The sequence below is a fragment of the Sparus aurata genome, chromosome 23 (genome assembly GCF_900880675.1).
Source record: "Sparus aurata chromosome 23, fSpaAur1.1, whole genome shotgun sequence".
NCBI classification, from domain to species: Eukaryota; Metazoa; Chordata; class Actinopteri; order Spariformes; family Sparidae; genus Sparus; species Sparus aurata.
The window spans coordinates 13500054-13516237 of record NC_044209.1 but is presented as its reverse complement, the minus strand read 5'-3'; the positions used below and the strand labels follow the sequence as shown (position 1 = coordinate 13516237).

Genomic DNA, 16184 nt, shown 5'->3' with positions numbered 1-16184 from the left:
GGGTTTTAAGCGTCTTAACATGCTCCACATCTCACACCAAAAGTTATGCAACATCAGCAGACACCTTACAACACAGCACTGTAGCGTGTATGACTCAAACTGAATAAAAGTAGTTAAAACAGTGTGTTTGTGCAAGCAGCTACTTACCTGTTTGTTGACATCCGTGTCTTCCGGTAGCTAGACCAAACTAGTCAATCCGTCGAGCGTGCACTTACTCCCTCACTGGCGGAGACGGAAACGTAATCCAGCATTTATGTGTTTATGTTCATAATGTACATGTCCATGTTACAGCCTGTCATGAGCCATGAGCCTTACAATTGTCAGGCTTGGGGGGTTAAATGGGGGGCTATGGAAAGGGGAAGGTGGACCCAAATGCAGTAACACACGAGAGGCAAGGCGTGGGGAAACAAAAGGCGAGCTTTTATTTAACAAAAGCTGAAATACAAAAACAGGAGCAGACAAAACGGGGCAGGAGGCAAAGTATCAACCAAAAACAGCAAGACAAAGTAGCAAAGAAAAAGGCAAAGTTCAAATCAAAGATGCAAAATGCAAAACTTCAAAAACACATACCATGGGGGAACAAGGAACAGGAACAGGAACTGGAGCATGGAGCATGGAGCATGGACGGACGGACGCTGACAAGAACAATGACCAGACAAGGAGTGAAGGGAACACAGAGACTAAATACACAAACACTGATGACAAGACGAGGAACAGGTGAGGTGGACCAACAGGTGAGATAATGAAGGGGAGGAGCACATGAGAACATGAAGGGACCAGGGCAATGGACAGAGGGAGCCAGAGGGAACATAGGAAAAAACACAGGAGAACTTAAAGGACACATGAGGGCATGGGAAAAACAAGACACAAGACAAGATACAGAGACATGGAAATCAAATACAAGAAAACACAAGACAAAAAACCAGACAAGAACACAACAGACAGATCTACAGTCATGACAGTACCCCCCCCTCAAGGGACAGCTCCAAGATGTCCCTCAAAACATGAGTCCAAGTGAGGCTGGGAGGGTGGAGGGGGGTCAGGAGGAGGGCCAAGGTCCAAACAAACAGGAGGGTGGAGGCGAGGACTGGAGCCCACTGGAGGCCGGGGGCGTGGACTGGAGCCCACTGGAGGCCGGGGGCGTGGACTGGGACCCCCTAGAGGCCGGGGACGTGGACTGGGACCCCCTAGAGGCCGGGGACGTGGACTGGGACCCCCTAGAGGCCGGGGACGTGGACTGGGACCCCCTAGAGGCCGGGGACGTGGACTGGGACCCCCTAGAGGCCGGGGACGTGGACTGGGACCCCCTAGAGGCCGGGGACGTGGACTGGGACCCCCCTAGAGGCCGGGGACGTGGACTGGGACCCCCTAGAGGCCGGGGACGTGGACTGGGACCCCCTAGAGGCCGGGGACGTGGACTGGGACCCCCTAGAGGCCGGCGACGAAGGCGTAGGCGTTCTGGAGGCCGGCGACGAAGGCGAAGGCGAAGGCGCTCTGGAGGCCGGCGACGAAGACGAAGGCGTTCTGGAGGCCGGCGGCGAAGGCGAAGGCGTGGGCCTCTAGGGGGTCCCAGGCCCCCTAGTCAGCAGTCAGCTGGCCGGATCGCTGACTGGGAAACCCTCCTGGGCCTTGGCCGGACCACCAACAGAGGTTCACAGGGAGCTGGTGGCCTGTGAGCCAATAAAGGGTCGCTGGCGGCAGACGACCTCGGACTGGCCTCCGACCAAGGAGCTGGCACTGGACTTGGCGTGGGACTCGGCCGGGCCTCTGACCGAGGAGCAGGCGCTGGACTTGGCGTGGGACTCGGCCGGACCTCCGACCGAGGTGCAGGCGCTGGACTTGGGACTCGGCCGGACCTCCGACCGAGGTGCAGGCGCTGGACTTGGGACTCGGCCGGACCTCCGACCGAGGTGCAGGCGCTGGACTTGGCGTGGGACTTGGCTGGGCCTCTGACCGAGGAGCAGGGACGGGCCTCGGCCGGTCCTCCGACCGAGGAGCAGGGACAGGACTTGGCATGGGCCTCGGCCGGTCCTCCGACCGAGGTGCAGGGACGGGCCTCGGCCGGGCCTCCGACCGAGGAGCAGGGACAGGCGCCATCAGGTCCACCGACTGGAGGCCACAGGCAGGAACAGGCGCCATCAGGTCCGCCGACTGAAGGCCACTGGCAGGAACAGGCGCCATCAGGTCCGCCGACTGGAGGCCACTGGCAGGTGTCGACCGGGCCGCCGACTGGAGGCCACTGGCAGGTGTCGACCGGGCCGCCGACTGGAGGCCACTGGCAGGTGTCGACCGGGCCGCCGACTGAAGGCCACTGGCAGGTGTCGACCGGGCCGCCGACTGAAGGCCACTGGCAGGTGTCGACCGGGCCGCCGACTGAAGGCCACTGGCAGGTGTCGACCGGGCCGCCGACTGAAGGCCACTGGCAGGTGTCGACCGGGCCGCCGACTGAAGGCCACTGGCAGGTGTCGACCGGGCCGCCGACTGAAGGCCACTGGCAGGTGTCGACCGGGCCGCCGACTGAGGGCCAGCTGGAACTATTGTCAGCCATGCCGTCAAAGGGGATGACCCAACTGGCATCGGCTAGGCAGCCAACATAGGAGCTGGGTATCGAGCTGAGGCATGGGCTGGTAGCTGTGCTGTGGCTGAGGCGTGGTCTGTGGCCGGAGCTGAGGCGTGGTCTGTGGCCGGAGCCGAGGCGTGGTCTGTGGCCGGAGCCGAGGCGTGGTCTGTGGCCGGAGCCGAGGCGTGGTCTGTGGCCGGAGCCGAGGCCGTGGTCTGTGGCCGGAGCCGAGGCGTGGTCTGTGGCCGGAGCCGAGGCGTGGTCTGTGGCCGGAGCCGAGGCGTGGTCTGTGGCCGGAGCCGAGGCGTGGTCTGTGGCCGGAGCCGAGGCGTGGTCTGTGGCCGGAGCCGAGGCATGAGTTTGGGCTGGGACCCCAGAGCCTGACTTCAGGGAGCCAGGACGTGGACGGGCTCGTCGCTTTCTCGGTGGGGCCTTGTAGGCCAGCCGGGTTCCACAAAAAGGAGACACTTCAGCTGAGACTGAAGTTGAGGCATGGGCTGAGGCATGGGCTGAGGCCAAGGCATGGGCTGGGGATGGAGCTGAGGTATAGGCTGGGGCTGAGACTGAGGCGCCAGTTTGGGCTGGAAAGCTGGGAGCTAACTGGGAGTTGCGGCTGTTTAGTTGGGCAACCAGAGTTCTTCTGAGGTCAGCCACTTCAGTTATTAGCTCCACAGCGTATGGAACCGCCCACAACCAAGGCCTGTCAAATATGTCCCTGTTGAACTCAGCTAAAACCTGTAGCATTTCTTTTACATTTGTTTTAGTGTCAAGATTTCCCCATAGTTTCTCCTCAATGACCATGATCTGTTTGCTGAAATCTGCTGGGTCCATTTTACGTGGTCTGGTCATTCTGTCAGGTCGGGGTTTTAGGGAAGACTATGGAAAGGGGAAGGTGGACCCAAATGCAGTAACACACGAGAGGCAAGGCGTGGGGAAACAAAAGGCGAGCTTTTATTTAACAAAAGCTGAAATACAAAAACAGGAGCAGACAAAACGGGGCAGGAGGCAAAGTATCAACCAAAAACAGCAAGACAAAGTAGCAAAGAAAAAGGCAAAGTTCAAATCAAAGATGCAAAATGCAAAACTTCAAAAACACATACCATGGGGGAACAAGGAACAGGAACAGGAACAGGAACTGGAGCATGGAGCATGGAGCATGGACGGACGGACGCTGACAAGAACAATGACCAGACAAGGAGTGAAGGGAACACAGAGACTAAATACACAAACACTGATGACAAGACGAGGAACAGGTGAGGTGGACCAACAGGTGAGATAACGAAGGGGAGGAGCACATGAGAACATGAAGGGACCAGGGCAATGGACAGAGGGAGCCAGAGGGAAAATAGGAAAAAACACAGGAGAACTTAAAGGACACATGAGGGCATGGGAAAAACAAGACACAAGACAAGATACAGAGACATGGAAATCAAATACAAGAAAACACAAGACAAAACCAGACAAGAACACAACAGACAGATCTACAGTCATGACAACAATAGCCTGTTAAGCCTGTTAAATGCACACTCGGTGGATATGCTAGTTTGGTCTAGCTTCAGGAACACATTTTGTTGTTTGCAGCATTTTTTTGTTGCATGTGTTTTGTGTGTCTTTGGTTCTGCATCGTTTAAACTCTCTATGTTTATGGACCAAGAGCCACCAGAGGAGACACTACAAGAGCATGCTGCTCTTCCTGCCAACCTCACCCTGCCTCTAACCATTGAGCCTGGATGTCCACGTGAGTGCAAGCTGCTCATATTAATTGCACCACTGATTCCACACTTGGTGTGTCTCAGGTGTGTTCCTGATGAATGTAAAAATGTTTAACAATAACTTATCTGTCCTGTTTTATTCATCTCAGTTGGCTCAAGGATGTTAAAAAATATCAGGTTCTGCTTTATGCTGCAGTCACACAATAGCATTACACTGACACTATATTTATTCTATATCTTGTGTGTGTGTGTGTGTGTGTAGTAAGTTATCATGAATACAAGGTGAGAAAGTGTGCTTCATGTGCCCTCTAGATGCAGCAAACACTGGCAATTCACCTTCAGCTGATCCTGCTGACTGGCCTCTTCATGTAACAGACCTGATGAGAACAGAGTTGGTTCGGAGAAGGCTGTATCATGTATCAGCTGATTTCATCTTTCCTCTGTGAGATGTTGGAAGAAGTTGCCACCACCAGTACTTCACCTTAGTCAATGGTGAAAGAATCACGTTTAAGCAATATTACCCTCGAGGGTGTGCTTTAATGTCATTTGAGCACGACAGTGATGCGGTCCGCAAGCAGCACTGAAGTGCTCAAATGACGTTAAAGCACACCCTCGAGGATAATATTGCAATTATACAACTAATACCAACAAAAATAAAATGTATAATCAAAATATGTCCATGTTGATGGACAATTTGTTCTCAAATTTGAATGTTTTTTGTGAGTGTGCGTCACGTTTCCATGGAAACACATGGGGTCTGACTAATAACTGAACAAAATCCGTCACATTAGTAGACTCATATGTGTAATGGAACGTAGTTTACCACTCCAGCAAATAATCCAACCCATAGTAACGACCTAGCAACAGAAAGGATTTTATAGTCCCAGATGAGTGAAGTCTGAGCTGACGGTAATGTTTTATCGCGGTCTCAGAATTTCCCGAACTAAATCAATACTGCACAGATAAACAGAAAATGCTTATTTTTATCGTCCAAGTTATAACAAAGATGTAGATTTTTTTTCTTTTATATTTTTTATAAAACATTCCCACCGTGGTCACAATAGTGTCTCTCACACCGAAGGGAAAATTAATAATAGCCGGGGCATTTATTTGTTTCAATCACTTAACAGACCAGACGTTTATTTCGGACCAGGCGGCAATTTGGGACAGGCGTTTAATTCCTTCCTCTCAAAAATCCGGGATGAAAATGTCACAAACTTCGCAAGCTTTTCTGTGAATTCTCTGGCATCATTTTGGACAATAGTTGTCTTCTGCAAGTTGTTGCGGCGGAGGAAAAGATTCAGCCGACCAGCACTCGTGGCAAACTCCTCATCTCTGCTGTCACTCGTACATTTGTTTCTCCATTGCCCTGATCATATTACGGGACACTCTCTCATGGCATGCCCGTTTGCTGATAACTCATTCCCGCATGTTTATCTCAAGCTCCTCGCCCGCTTCCAGCCTGGCCCTGTTCTTCTCATGGGGATGGGGCGCAGTCAACTGGGGATCAGTCAAGCTTGCAGAGGGCACCAAATGGTCTAGGACCACCTCTGGTCATTAGCCATACTGCTGTATTTTGTGTATTTTTGTATTTTGTATTTTGTGAATTTTGTGTTCATTATTTTGGTAAAAGGCTGCCACAAACGGTGACACTGTTAACATGTTCCAATTTTTTTGTCAGCAACACACTTGCATTTAAACAAACCCCAGAAGTAAATGTGTGCTGTCTGGCTTCTAATTTCACGGGCTACACTGCTTTAACAGGATTTTATTAGTTTAATAACTTTTTAAAAGTTATACAATTTCTTAATTTCAGAAGTTTTCTGGGAGGTCTTGGATGGCAAAACAAGGTTATTTTCATGACTGTGTGAAAAATATGCAATTGAATTTAACATTTCAGTTTAGATAAATAAGAATTCAATATTGCGTTACAACTCTGAATTTTCATGACTGACAGTTATGCACAAAAAAGTGATACTAGGAGAACTGAATGTTTCCAGTGGTGGTAAATAGAGGAAGACGTTTTTGTATGACTCTCCTATTAGTGTCTCTCACTGTGGCTGTCTGGCACAGTAATACACAGCAGTGTCTTCAGACTGCACATTCTGTCCATTTAGAGTCACTGTGTTGCTGGAAGAGTCTAAATCGATACTGAACTTGTTCTTTAGTGAATCTTTGTAGTCTGTTCTGTATCCAACACGTGCAATCCCAATCCACTCCAGTCCTTTCCCTGCAGGCTGTCTGATCCAAGCTGTAGCATAGCTGCTGACAGAATAAGAGACCTGACAGGTGATGGTCAGACGTTGACCTGGCTGCACAGTCACAGAGGCTGGCTGTGTCAGCTGTTCACACTTCACACCTGTGGAGGAAAACATGTTGAATATTGAATGAGTGTAATAACAGTGAACAGTCAGTGTGCTGTGATCATACTGTCAGTGTCTCTGCCTCAGTGAGACTCACAGGATCCAGCAGCCAGCAGCAGCAGCAGAGCTACAGAGAACATGGTTGGTATTGAAGGTGATCTGATGGGAGCTTCTCTTCTTCTGCTGCAGCTGACAGCATGATATCAAGTCTTTATAGCAGACTGTGAGGAAGTTCACTTTGCATAGAGAAGGACACTGACAGGATATAAAAGGAGCATCAACTGTCCAGTTACAAGGAGTCACAGCTTGGAGTTGTTTTGTGAACAATAATTTTAACACATATGTAAGACAATGTTCATATGATTTGAGTCTTTTTTTTAATTATATACATAAGAGAATATTAGTAGTAGAATATAAGTACATGTCTGAAAACAGTTTTATTTAGATGATGATTCTCTGATTGTGTTGATAAACTGTGGTTTATTTCTGTAATTGTTCAAAGCTGACAGTAAAGTTTTGACTTGTTTTGACATGTTGAGTTTTTGTACAGCGTTGCTCCTTCCTGTTTCAGTGTGGCTGTCGAGCACAATAATAAACAGCAGAATCTTCAGTCTTCAGACTGTTCATCTGCAGATACACCTGCTGTCTGCTGTTGTCTCTGGAGATGGTGAATGGATTCTGGACTGATGTGGAATAAAGTTTAGTGCTTCCACTTGGAGCAGAAATGTGAGAAACCCACTCCAGTCCTTTTCCTTCAGCTTGTCTGATCCAGCTGATATCAGCATCATCATCTGATATTCCTGCATATGTACAGGTCAGTATGTGGGATTCTCCATGTCACTTCACCACTGGTTCAAACTTTTGACTCAGAGTTTCACTGCAAACACCTGAAGAAAAAAACAGTTTGTAAAGAGTTCAGAAGCATGTATTCACCAGAGGCCAGTGATAGTATCAGAAATGTGACTTTGTGAAAACACCTTGCATGTTTAGCTGGTTTAGTGTTTTGTCTTATTTTTGCTTAGTATGTGTATTTAATTTAAGTTTCAGCACTGCAGTGCTGAAAAAAACAGCATAGACCAGCCTGATTTCCACGCTGGTCTATGCTGGTCAGTGCTGGTTTGGTGCTGGTATGCCGTTTATCATCTCTTATCTCATTATTTATTATCAGGAGAGTCTCGATTCTATTTTCTGTACCTCCAGACACCCAGGATCTGATTATACTGTATAAGTAGGGCAAGTGTAAGGGATAGTAAGTTACAATGTCATTACACAAATTAAACAGGAGACACAAAACCAAAAAACATTCTTTCATGATAAGAAGTTTCTCCCCCTGGAGTTTTTACATCTCCACTAAAAATTACTTCCAATGAAAAAGACACAAAACAGACTTTTTGTTTCTGTTCTAATTCTCTGTGACTTTGTGCAGCACAACTCAATTAGAAGAGGAAGTGGTTTTTGTATGACTCTCCTGTTATTGTCTCTCACTGTGTCTCCTCTTGCACAGTAATACACTGCTGTGTCCTCAGTCTTCAGACTGTTAGATAGTCTATATGTCAGTGATCTTTTAAATAACAATTACATCTTATATTATGAAGTTTGAAGGGCAGCTGTAGCTCATCGGGTAGAGCAGGTCGGCTAGTGATCGGAAGGTCGCTGGTTCAAATCCCCGCTCCCCCAAGCTGAGCTGAGCTGCATGTCGAAGTGTCCTTGAGCAAGATACTGAACCCCAAATTGCTCCTGAGGGTCCTGTGATGAGCTGGCGACTTGTCCAGGGTGTACCCTGCCTTCGCCCGGAGACAGCTGGGATTGGCTCCAGCAACAAACCCTGTGACCCCTTGATAAAGGGATAAAGCAGTCACAGACGATGACATGACATCATAAAATTTGCGGTCGCACTTTATTTTGCAGTACATTAATAAGAAGTAACAGGCTGTACTTTGTATCAAATTAAACAAAAACAAGACGCCAATAAGACGTAACAGGCCGTATTTTGTGTCAAATTACACAAAACAATACGCTAATTAGACGTAACACATCAGACCATTTAAAGCCATGTCACTATCCAACCCCAGTAACATTAGACCAGCTATTGAAGCTGCCAGGAGCTGCCAGGAAATGTATCTTTATTTCCCACTGTTAGACCCTTATTACAGGCTTGTTACCCTTACTTAGATGGTAATTTGTGGTACATTGCAACAGAACTGTACTGTAAAATGAAGTGGTCCCTCTCACTGTAAGACCCTTATTAGAGGGTTGCTTTTCTGACCCTGGACGGCCTCCAGTGCTTCAGCGCCCTGCCAGCACATGGCTAAAGGACGCTGAGCAGCTCACGATGCATCACTGTGGCCTGTTCTTCACACAGGACCCTGGGACCTCCACAGCTGTTTGTAGCCGAGCTCCAACTCAAACACTCGCTGCTGGAGAGGAGTTGATGGTCTCTCTCTGGAAGTTCTTCTCTGGAGGTTTGCTGAGCTATTGAAGCTTTCAGAAAAATGTTATCTCCAAAATGTATAAACTTGTTGCAAACTTGCACAATGATGTCAGTGTCCGTCCAGGTTCCAGTGTCTTTATTTCACAGGAAAATACTGTGAATACTGCAAATACATAAAAAACAGTCTTGTGTGAATACAGGCTCTCCATATCTCTTCATATTATGACTCATTTAGATTCCACAAAATTCCGAAACAGTATTGTCTCTAAAATTGTGGAAATGTTTAATTTTGTAGTGACCACATTGTTGTGCTGTCTTTGGGCAAATAATCTTTATTGTGTTTTGTTTCATTTAATGTTTGCAATCAATATGTCTCAGGAACAGATTTCAAATGATAATATAATAATGTATGATATAAAATACTTCATGCTCTTATAGTCCAGTAAAGATGAGTTCTGTAGGTTTTTGTACAGCTGCTCAACAACTCCAATCACTGTGGCTGTCGAGCACAATAATAAACAGCAGAATCTTCAGTCTTCAGACTGTTCATCTGCAGATACACCTGCTGTCTGCTGTTGTCTCTGGAGATGGTAAACCGGCCTTTGACTGACTCAGAGTAGTAGATGCTACCACTGCTAGCACTGATAGTAGAAACCCACTCCAGTCCTTTTCCAGCAGCCTGTCTGATCCAAACGTTCCAGTAATTGCCCCCAAACCCTGAATATGTGCAGGTCAGTCTGTGGGATTCTCCAGGTCTTTTAACTGCTGGTTCAGACTCAGTCAGTTTTTGACCCTCAGTACCTACAGACAGTTAAACAGCTCATTAGTTACTGTAATGCAGCCATGTTGTCTTTGTAGCAGGAGGCTTGTCAGAAAAAACAATCATTGTTCTTACCTGCCCAGTTAATAGACAGGATGAGAAAAACAACCAAATAATCAGGTGTGATCATTGTAAAAGCCAGTTGTCTCTGTCCAGTCTACAGTGTGTCTGTCAGTGATTCAGTCTCTGTCCTTCACTCTGCAACACATATGTAGAGATGAAGAGATCAGAGTTTTGCATCGACTCCTCCTCCTCACAGAGAAACACACCACATCTCACACACCTCTGGACAAAACAACAATGACATCATCATATTATGTGATACATTTTAAGACTTTCAGTGAGATGTTTTTAATAATGAATAATTGTCTGAATTGATTTAATAATTATGTTTATTCACACACCAGTAAGATGTATTCATGTGTTGGTCCATTCATATACTGGATATATCATGTAAATGTTCAAATATATTCTCATCACCTGTTGTTAAACATTAATAATGGGAACATTATAAACCATCCTTGTTGTAGAAAAACACATGTTAGATGAAACACTGAGAAACAGGAAGTCACAAACCACAACATCAGCTGTTGTTTTCATATGATGCATGTATGTATGTGTGAGTGTTTAGAGTCACTGTCATACTCTCCTTAGTTAGTGTCATCTGACTTCATATGTTCTGCTGCCACCTGTAGGTCTTTGGAAACAAATGTTCTGTGGAGTTTTTGTAAAGCTTCTCTGCTTCCTTTAACCAGTGTGTGTGTTTGGCACAGTAATACACAGCAGAGTCCTCTGGCTTTAAGTTGGACAGCCTCAGATACACCATGCTGTTGCTGTTATCTCTTGTGACTTCTATCCGTCCTTCCACACTGTTCGCATAATCTGTTCTACTTGCATCGCTGTAGACACGCCGATCCATTCCAGTCCTTTTCCTGCAGGTTGTCTGATCCAGCTCATAGTGCAGCAGCTGAATGTGAAGCCAGATCCCCTGCAGGACAGACTGAGAGTCTCCCCAGGCTTTTTCACTACTGAACTGGAAGGAATGGACTCCATACTCTGACCTGTACAACCTGATGAGATGAAAGAAGAGAGGAGCCACAGAAGAAAGTGAGACAGTCATCTGGGAAGTTTTCTGCTATCACTGACTGACCATCAGTCCATGTTGTGTGATAGAAGATAAAACAGCAAGAAGCAGGAGAACTCACAGGGCAGAGAGAGAGCAACCAGCAGAAGAGTGAGTGTGTTCATCATCCTGAGGCTGGAGATGTGACCTCTGATGCTCCACACAAAGTACAAGAGCAGTCAGCAGGACAGAAGTACACTGCACAGACTGAAGATTTGCATCAGGACAACATGAGGAGGGAGTGGCTCATCTACACACACTGTGTTAGATTTTTATTTAATTGTATCATTTATTTCATGTTCATGTTTTAATGTAGCTGATTGTTGGTTTCAATATCACATCCTAAACAGAACATTTCTTTCTCATTTATCCTCATGTGAATTGTTTTTTCACGTTTTTTTTTTTAAGTTAACGAATCATCAAAAGAAATATTAGCTGCATGACAGACATAATATGTATTAATCTGGTTATAATTCTAACATTCATTGATTTAATGAATTATATATTTCTTTATTTTCTGTTCCTGAAAATAAGAGTGAAGTTAAGACCATAATCTATATGAATGCTATAATGAAATCCTCAATATTTTTTTCCTTATTTTTGTCCCTTGAAGGTTTCAGTATTCAATAGTGGATGTTTGAAGCTATGATGAGAAACTTGGAGCCTCACAAGAAAATAAACAACTCTGTAACTGAAACCTGATGATGATATGCAGTAAACTAATTGCAACACTGCACAGAAGAATGTTTTGTTGCTTATTGTCATGACTGTAGATCTGTTGTTCTTGTCTGGTTTTGTCTTGTGGTTTCTTGTATTTGATTTCCATGTTCTTTGTATCTTGTCTTGTGTCTTTTGTTTTTCCATGCCCTCATGTTTCCTTTAAGTTCTCCTGTGTATTTTCCTATGTTCTTCCCTCTGGCTCCCTCTGTCTATTGTATTGTTCCCTTCATGTTCTCTCATGTGCTCCTCCCCTTCATTACCACACCTGGCCTCCTCCCTCCCCTCTCTCCTCACCTGTTCCTCGTCTGTTCATCAGTGTCTGTGTATTTAGTCTGTGTGTTCCCTTCACTCCTTGTCTGGTCATTGTATGTATTTGTCCGCCTCTGTATTTGTCCATGCTCCCGTTCATGTGCCTGCTCCTGCCTGACACTTATTTCCCAAATAATGAGTGTGAAAGGGATCTTTTCTATCAAATTTAAGAAGAGTAAACAGATGTTGCAAAGCTTTAAGTAAGTGTACAGCCGACAGACGGGATGAACCTTTATCTATTCTCTCAGTCCACAGTGTTCACAAGACTTTGTGCATATTATAATCTAAACCTCCTCTACACACTCAGCGAACTAAGCATCATAAAAAGACTTAAATCTCCAGTTATATAATTTGTAAAACCATTTAACTACACAAAAGCTGTTTGTTGTTCAGATACTGTTATCTGAGGAGGTGTTTTAATAATATCTATGTTTAGCAATACTTACAATATTTTGGAATCAAACATAAATGGCTCTCAAAACATTTTAATATGTTTTGTTTTTGGACTGCTTGAAGTGATGACATTATCATGTGAGATTATGGTGATAAGATTAGTTCTGTAGGTTTGTGTACAGCTGCTCAACAACTCCAGTCACTGTGTCTCTTGAGCACAATAAACAGCAGAATCTTCAGACTGTTCATCTGCAGATACACCTGCTGTCTGCTGTTGTCTCTGGAGATGGTAAAACCGGCCTTTGACTGACTCAGCGTAGAAGATAGCTACTACGATCACCACAGACAGCAGCAACCCACTCCAGTCCTTTTCCAGGAGCCTGTCTGATCCAGTTCATCCAGTAGTCGCTGAATGTGAATCCAGAGGCTGTACAGGTCAATCTGTGAGATTCTCCAGGCCTTTTAACCACTGGTTCAGATTCTGTCAGAGTCTGTCATCCTTTCTGCAGTCAGATAAGTAGAAGAGGAAGACATCTGAGTTTTGCATTGACTCCTCCTCACAGAGAGGAAACATTTCCCACATTTCTATTAATTAAACTTCACATTTAAAAAATGGCATTTATTCAAATCAGTTCAAGTGTAATTTGTCTCAGCATCATGGTTTCTCGTTACTCCCCACAAGTATATTGGACAGATGAGGTCAATGATCTGCTGTTCAGTACCTCTCAATAATCAGAGAATATCCATGAGCATTTTTGAAAATGTTTTATTGTCACATGTTAAACCACCCACCAATGATTAGAATTTACTTTCTGATCAACAACTTTCATTGTTTGTGTTGACATGAGTGGTTTAATATGAATTAATGCTTTTCCAATTTAAATGACTTTTGCTATGAGTGATGTCATCATAAAGACAATAAATTATTTACTCATGAGTTTATAGTAAAATCATAGAAATAATGTGGATATATCAAAGTGCTTTTGCAGGTGTAGATAAAACCCAGATGTCATGAGGATTACATGTTTGTTGTCTGTGGAGGTTTTTGTGCAGCTGCTCCACTGTCTTCAGTCAGTGTCTCTACGAGCACAGAAGTAAACAGCAGAATCTTCTGCTGTCAGGCTCCTGATCTCGAGGTACTGAGTGCTGCTGGACACGTCTTCAGTCATGAGGGAACCACTTTGAAAGGAGCTGGCATAGATAGCAGAGTTTGAACCTGTGACCATTAACCCAATCCACTCCAGAGCTTTCCCTGGCTTCTGTCGTATCCAGTGAATATTGTAGTCTGTCATGTCAAACCCAGATATGATACATGACATCTTCACTGTCTCTCCGGGTGTTTTCACCTCAGAGGGAGACTGGTCCAGTTTGATCTCACTCCAAACTCCTGGAAGCAAAGAAAACATGATCATTATCCAACAAACTTGTAAATCACAGGTTTGACATTTACAAAAGAAGTAAAGCAGAATGAATTTTCTCACCATGAATACTAACTACAAATAATAAACTCCAGATGATTGTATTTTCCATTCTGTGATAAACACTGTAGTTCAGAGCTCTTTGATCTCAGTGTTTCAAATATATCTTAGTCTGTCACAGGTTTCTGTCACAAGTTACTGATGGTGTGTTTATAAGAGGAGAGTTTGCATAGACCTCCTCCACAGGTTTAAAGAGGGAACATGTGACACACACACATTTTCATAAGCAGAGTAACAGCAGACACTGTAGAAAAAGGTCCTGGCAACTAAACAAATAAATACAGCTACTGTTAAAGTTGTAGTTGAGTTACAAAATGTTTTCCGATTATTTCAAGAACATTTACAACAAACAGTTGTAGAATAACCAGCAGGAGACCATTGATGTGTGGAGTGATTTTGGTGACACTACACTGAATAATAGTGAAGTTATTGAATATTTTTTGTAGTATCTCTTTTCGGTGTTGCACTTTGTAGACGGTCCCTGCGCCCTCGTCTCACAGACGGCTGACCATAGAGACCGATGTTATTTGTCCAGCCCGGAGGAGCGCTCGTTTTGATGAAAATGAAAATGCGGTTGTAGCTCGTTGTCTACCCTACTACGGTAGGAAAGAGTCGTCGTTTGTGTTTAAACAATGTTTCGCTTGTGAGTTACTGATCTGGGAGGTTCGAATCTGTGAATATATTTCCAACTTTACCGAACTCAATCATACCAGATAAGTCCGTTACGTATCATATCAAAACCAGCTGAGCTCGCTTTGCATACCTGTGCTGTGTCGTTCTTCCGTTTAGAGATGCCGCTGAAAATTTGAGAGGCTCTCACAAGATTGTCGGTGTGATGATGAGACTCCACCTGCGCGAACGGCCAACTCACTTAAGTTCTATTCAGGGCAAGCCCACTACGCTGCACGGACGCTTTTTACATGGAACTTGGACAGGGCCGGGGCACAAAGACCACTGTGGCCGTACGATGATTTTTTCTTTTCACGGGGCATCAAAGTGTGGGGCAGCAGCGGCCATGGCTGCCGTGAAATTCCCACCCTGTTGTTGACTGTCATTTCATCTGCAGAGTGAAAACATGCCTGGAAATCACCTCTGCTTTACACATGATATTTTCATTTCATTACACACTCAACTGTCACATGTTGAAACTTTACAGAAATCAAACAACTGTAAATGATGATCACAACTATTCTCACTGTGAATATTACATGAACCGTAATTGATGGAAAACTTCTGTCTGATGCTGCTGGTTGGCATGAAAGATTTTTAACCATTTTAGTGTCAGCAGATGTTTGAAGACATAAAGAGAAACTTGGAGCCTCGAGAGGAAAACAGCTGCTCAGGAACTGAAACCTGTGAGACAAAATGCAAAAACTACATCTGAGTGTTGAGAGTCAGTCAGCTAATATTAATGAGAACACAGAGACTCCTTTAAGTAACAGAGGAGAGACAAAGTGATTTTATGAAAGCAATTGTAACAATATTATTCGCGGCTCCTGAGAGACTTGACTTACAAATGAAAAAAAAAAAAAAGAAGAATGAATGTAAAAGAATATTGATGTTTCAGTTAACTACTCTTCTAAATTGGTTGAGAAAAGAGTTCCACAGAAATGTGTTGTGATAAATAGCATAAGAATGTTAAGCATTTGATGAGTTGATGTCAGAAAAGAATTGACAATGATTTGATAAAAGAAAAGGTTTGAAATGAGTTTAATGTTCTGATAAAAGAATACAGACTTATTCTGAAAAAAAAGATGTTGCTTAGCTAAAAGGAGGAGGTGTATCAGTAGACTACATTACCCATAATCAGTGTTGGTCACGTTATTTTTAAATAGTAATTAGTTATAGTTACTAGTTACTTCTCCCAAAAAGTAACTGAGTTAGTAACGGAATTACTCCAATATAAAAGTAATTAGTTACCAGGAAAAGTAACTCTTGCGTTACTTTCTTTTCTTCCCCTTTTGAGCTCGGCATTGATTTTAATGTACTCTGCATCTATGTATTTAGAAAATGTCTTTCTGCATGGCGGACCGGCACTTGCTCTCCCTGGTATTTAGCCAATGAAGGAGTCTGGGTCAGCTGTTGATAACTGGAGCATGTTCTCAACAACATACCTGCCTATCATTGCATTCAGTTCAGTCTGTGTCCCAAGTTTTAGTGAAGCTGGAGCAGAAACATCCAGCTTTAGCTGCTCGGACGGCTCCGTGTCCTTCTGTGTTAGCGGAGCTCACGTTAGCCACACCTGAGGGGTGTACTGCGAAGCCAGTTTAGTGGG

General features: G+C 44.7%; 1 protein-coding gene, 1 pseudogene and 1 gene segment (V, D, J or C); all 3 read right to left on the bottom strand.

Moving 5' to 3' along the window:
• The window catches only part of LOC115576153 (obscurin), an 82048-nt gene extending 75255 nt beyond the window's left edge, over nucleotides 1-6793 (bottom strand). Inside the window, exons 1-2 of the mRNA XM_030408624.1 lie at nucleotides 6733-6793; nucleotides 6328-6631 (exon numbers count right to left, since the gene is read on the bottom strand). Coding sequence (XP_030264484.1) covers nucleotides 6328-6631; nucleotides 6733-6775 — 347 coding nt within the window. The 5' untranslated portion in view covers nucleotides 6776-6793. The remainder of the gene's footprint in view (nucleotides 1-6327; nucleotides 6632-6732) is intronic.
• A 3701-nt stretch (nucleotides 6794-10494) lies between these two features.
• On the bottom strand, nucleotides 10495-11168 carry LOC115576108 (Ig heavy chain V region 3-like; annotated as a pseudogene).
• A 2330-nt stretch (nucleotides 11169-13498) lies between these two features.
• On the bottom strand, nucleotides 13499-13983 carry LOC115575219 (immunoglobulin heavy variable 1-69-2-like). The segment is given in 2 exon segments: nucleotides 13499-13818; nucleotides 13913-13983. Coding segments are annotated over 2 exon segments (369 nt in total).
• Between the last annotated feature and the right edge of the window lie 2201 nt (nucleotides 13984-16184).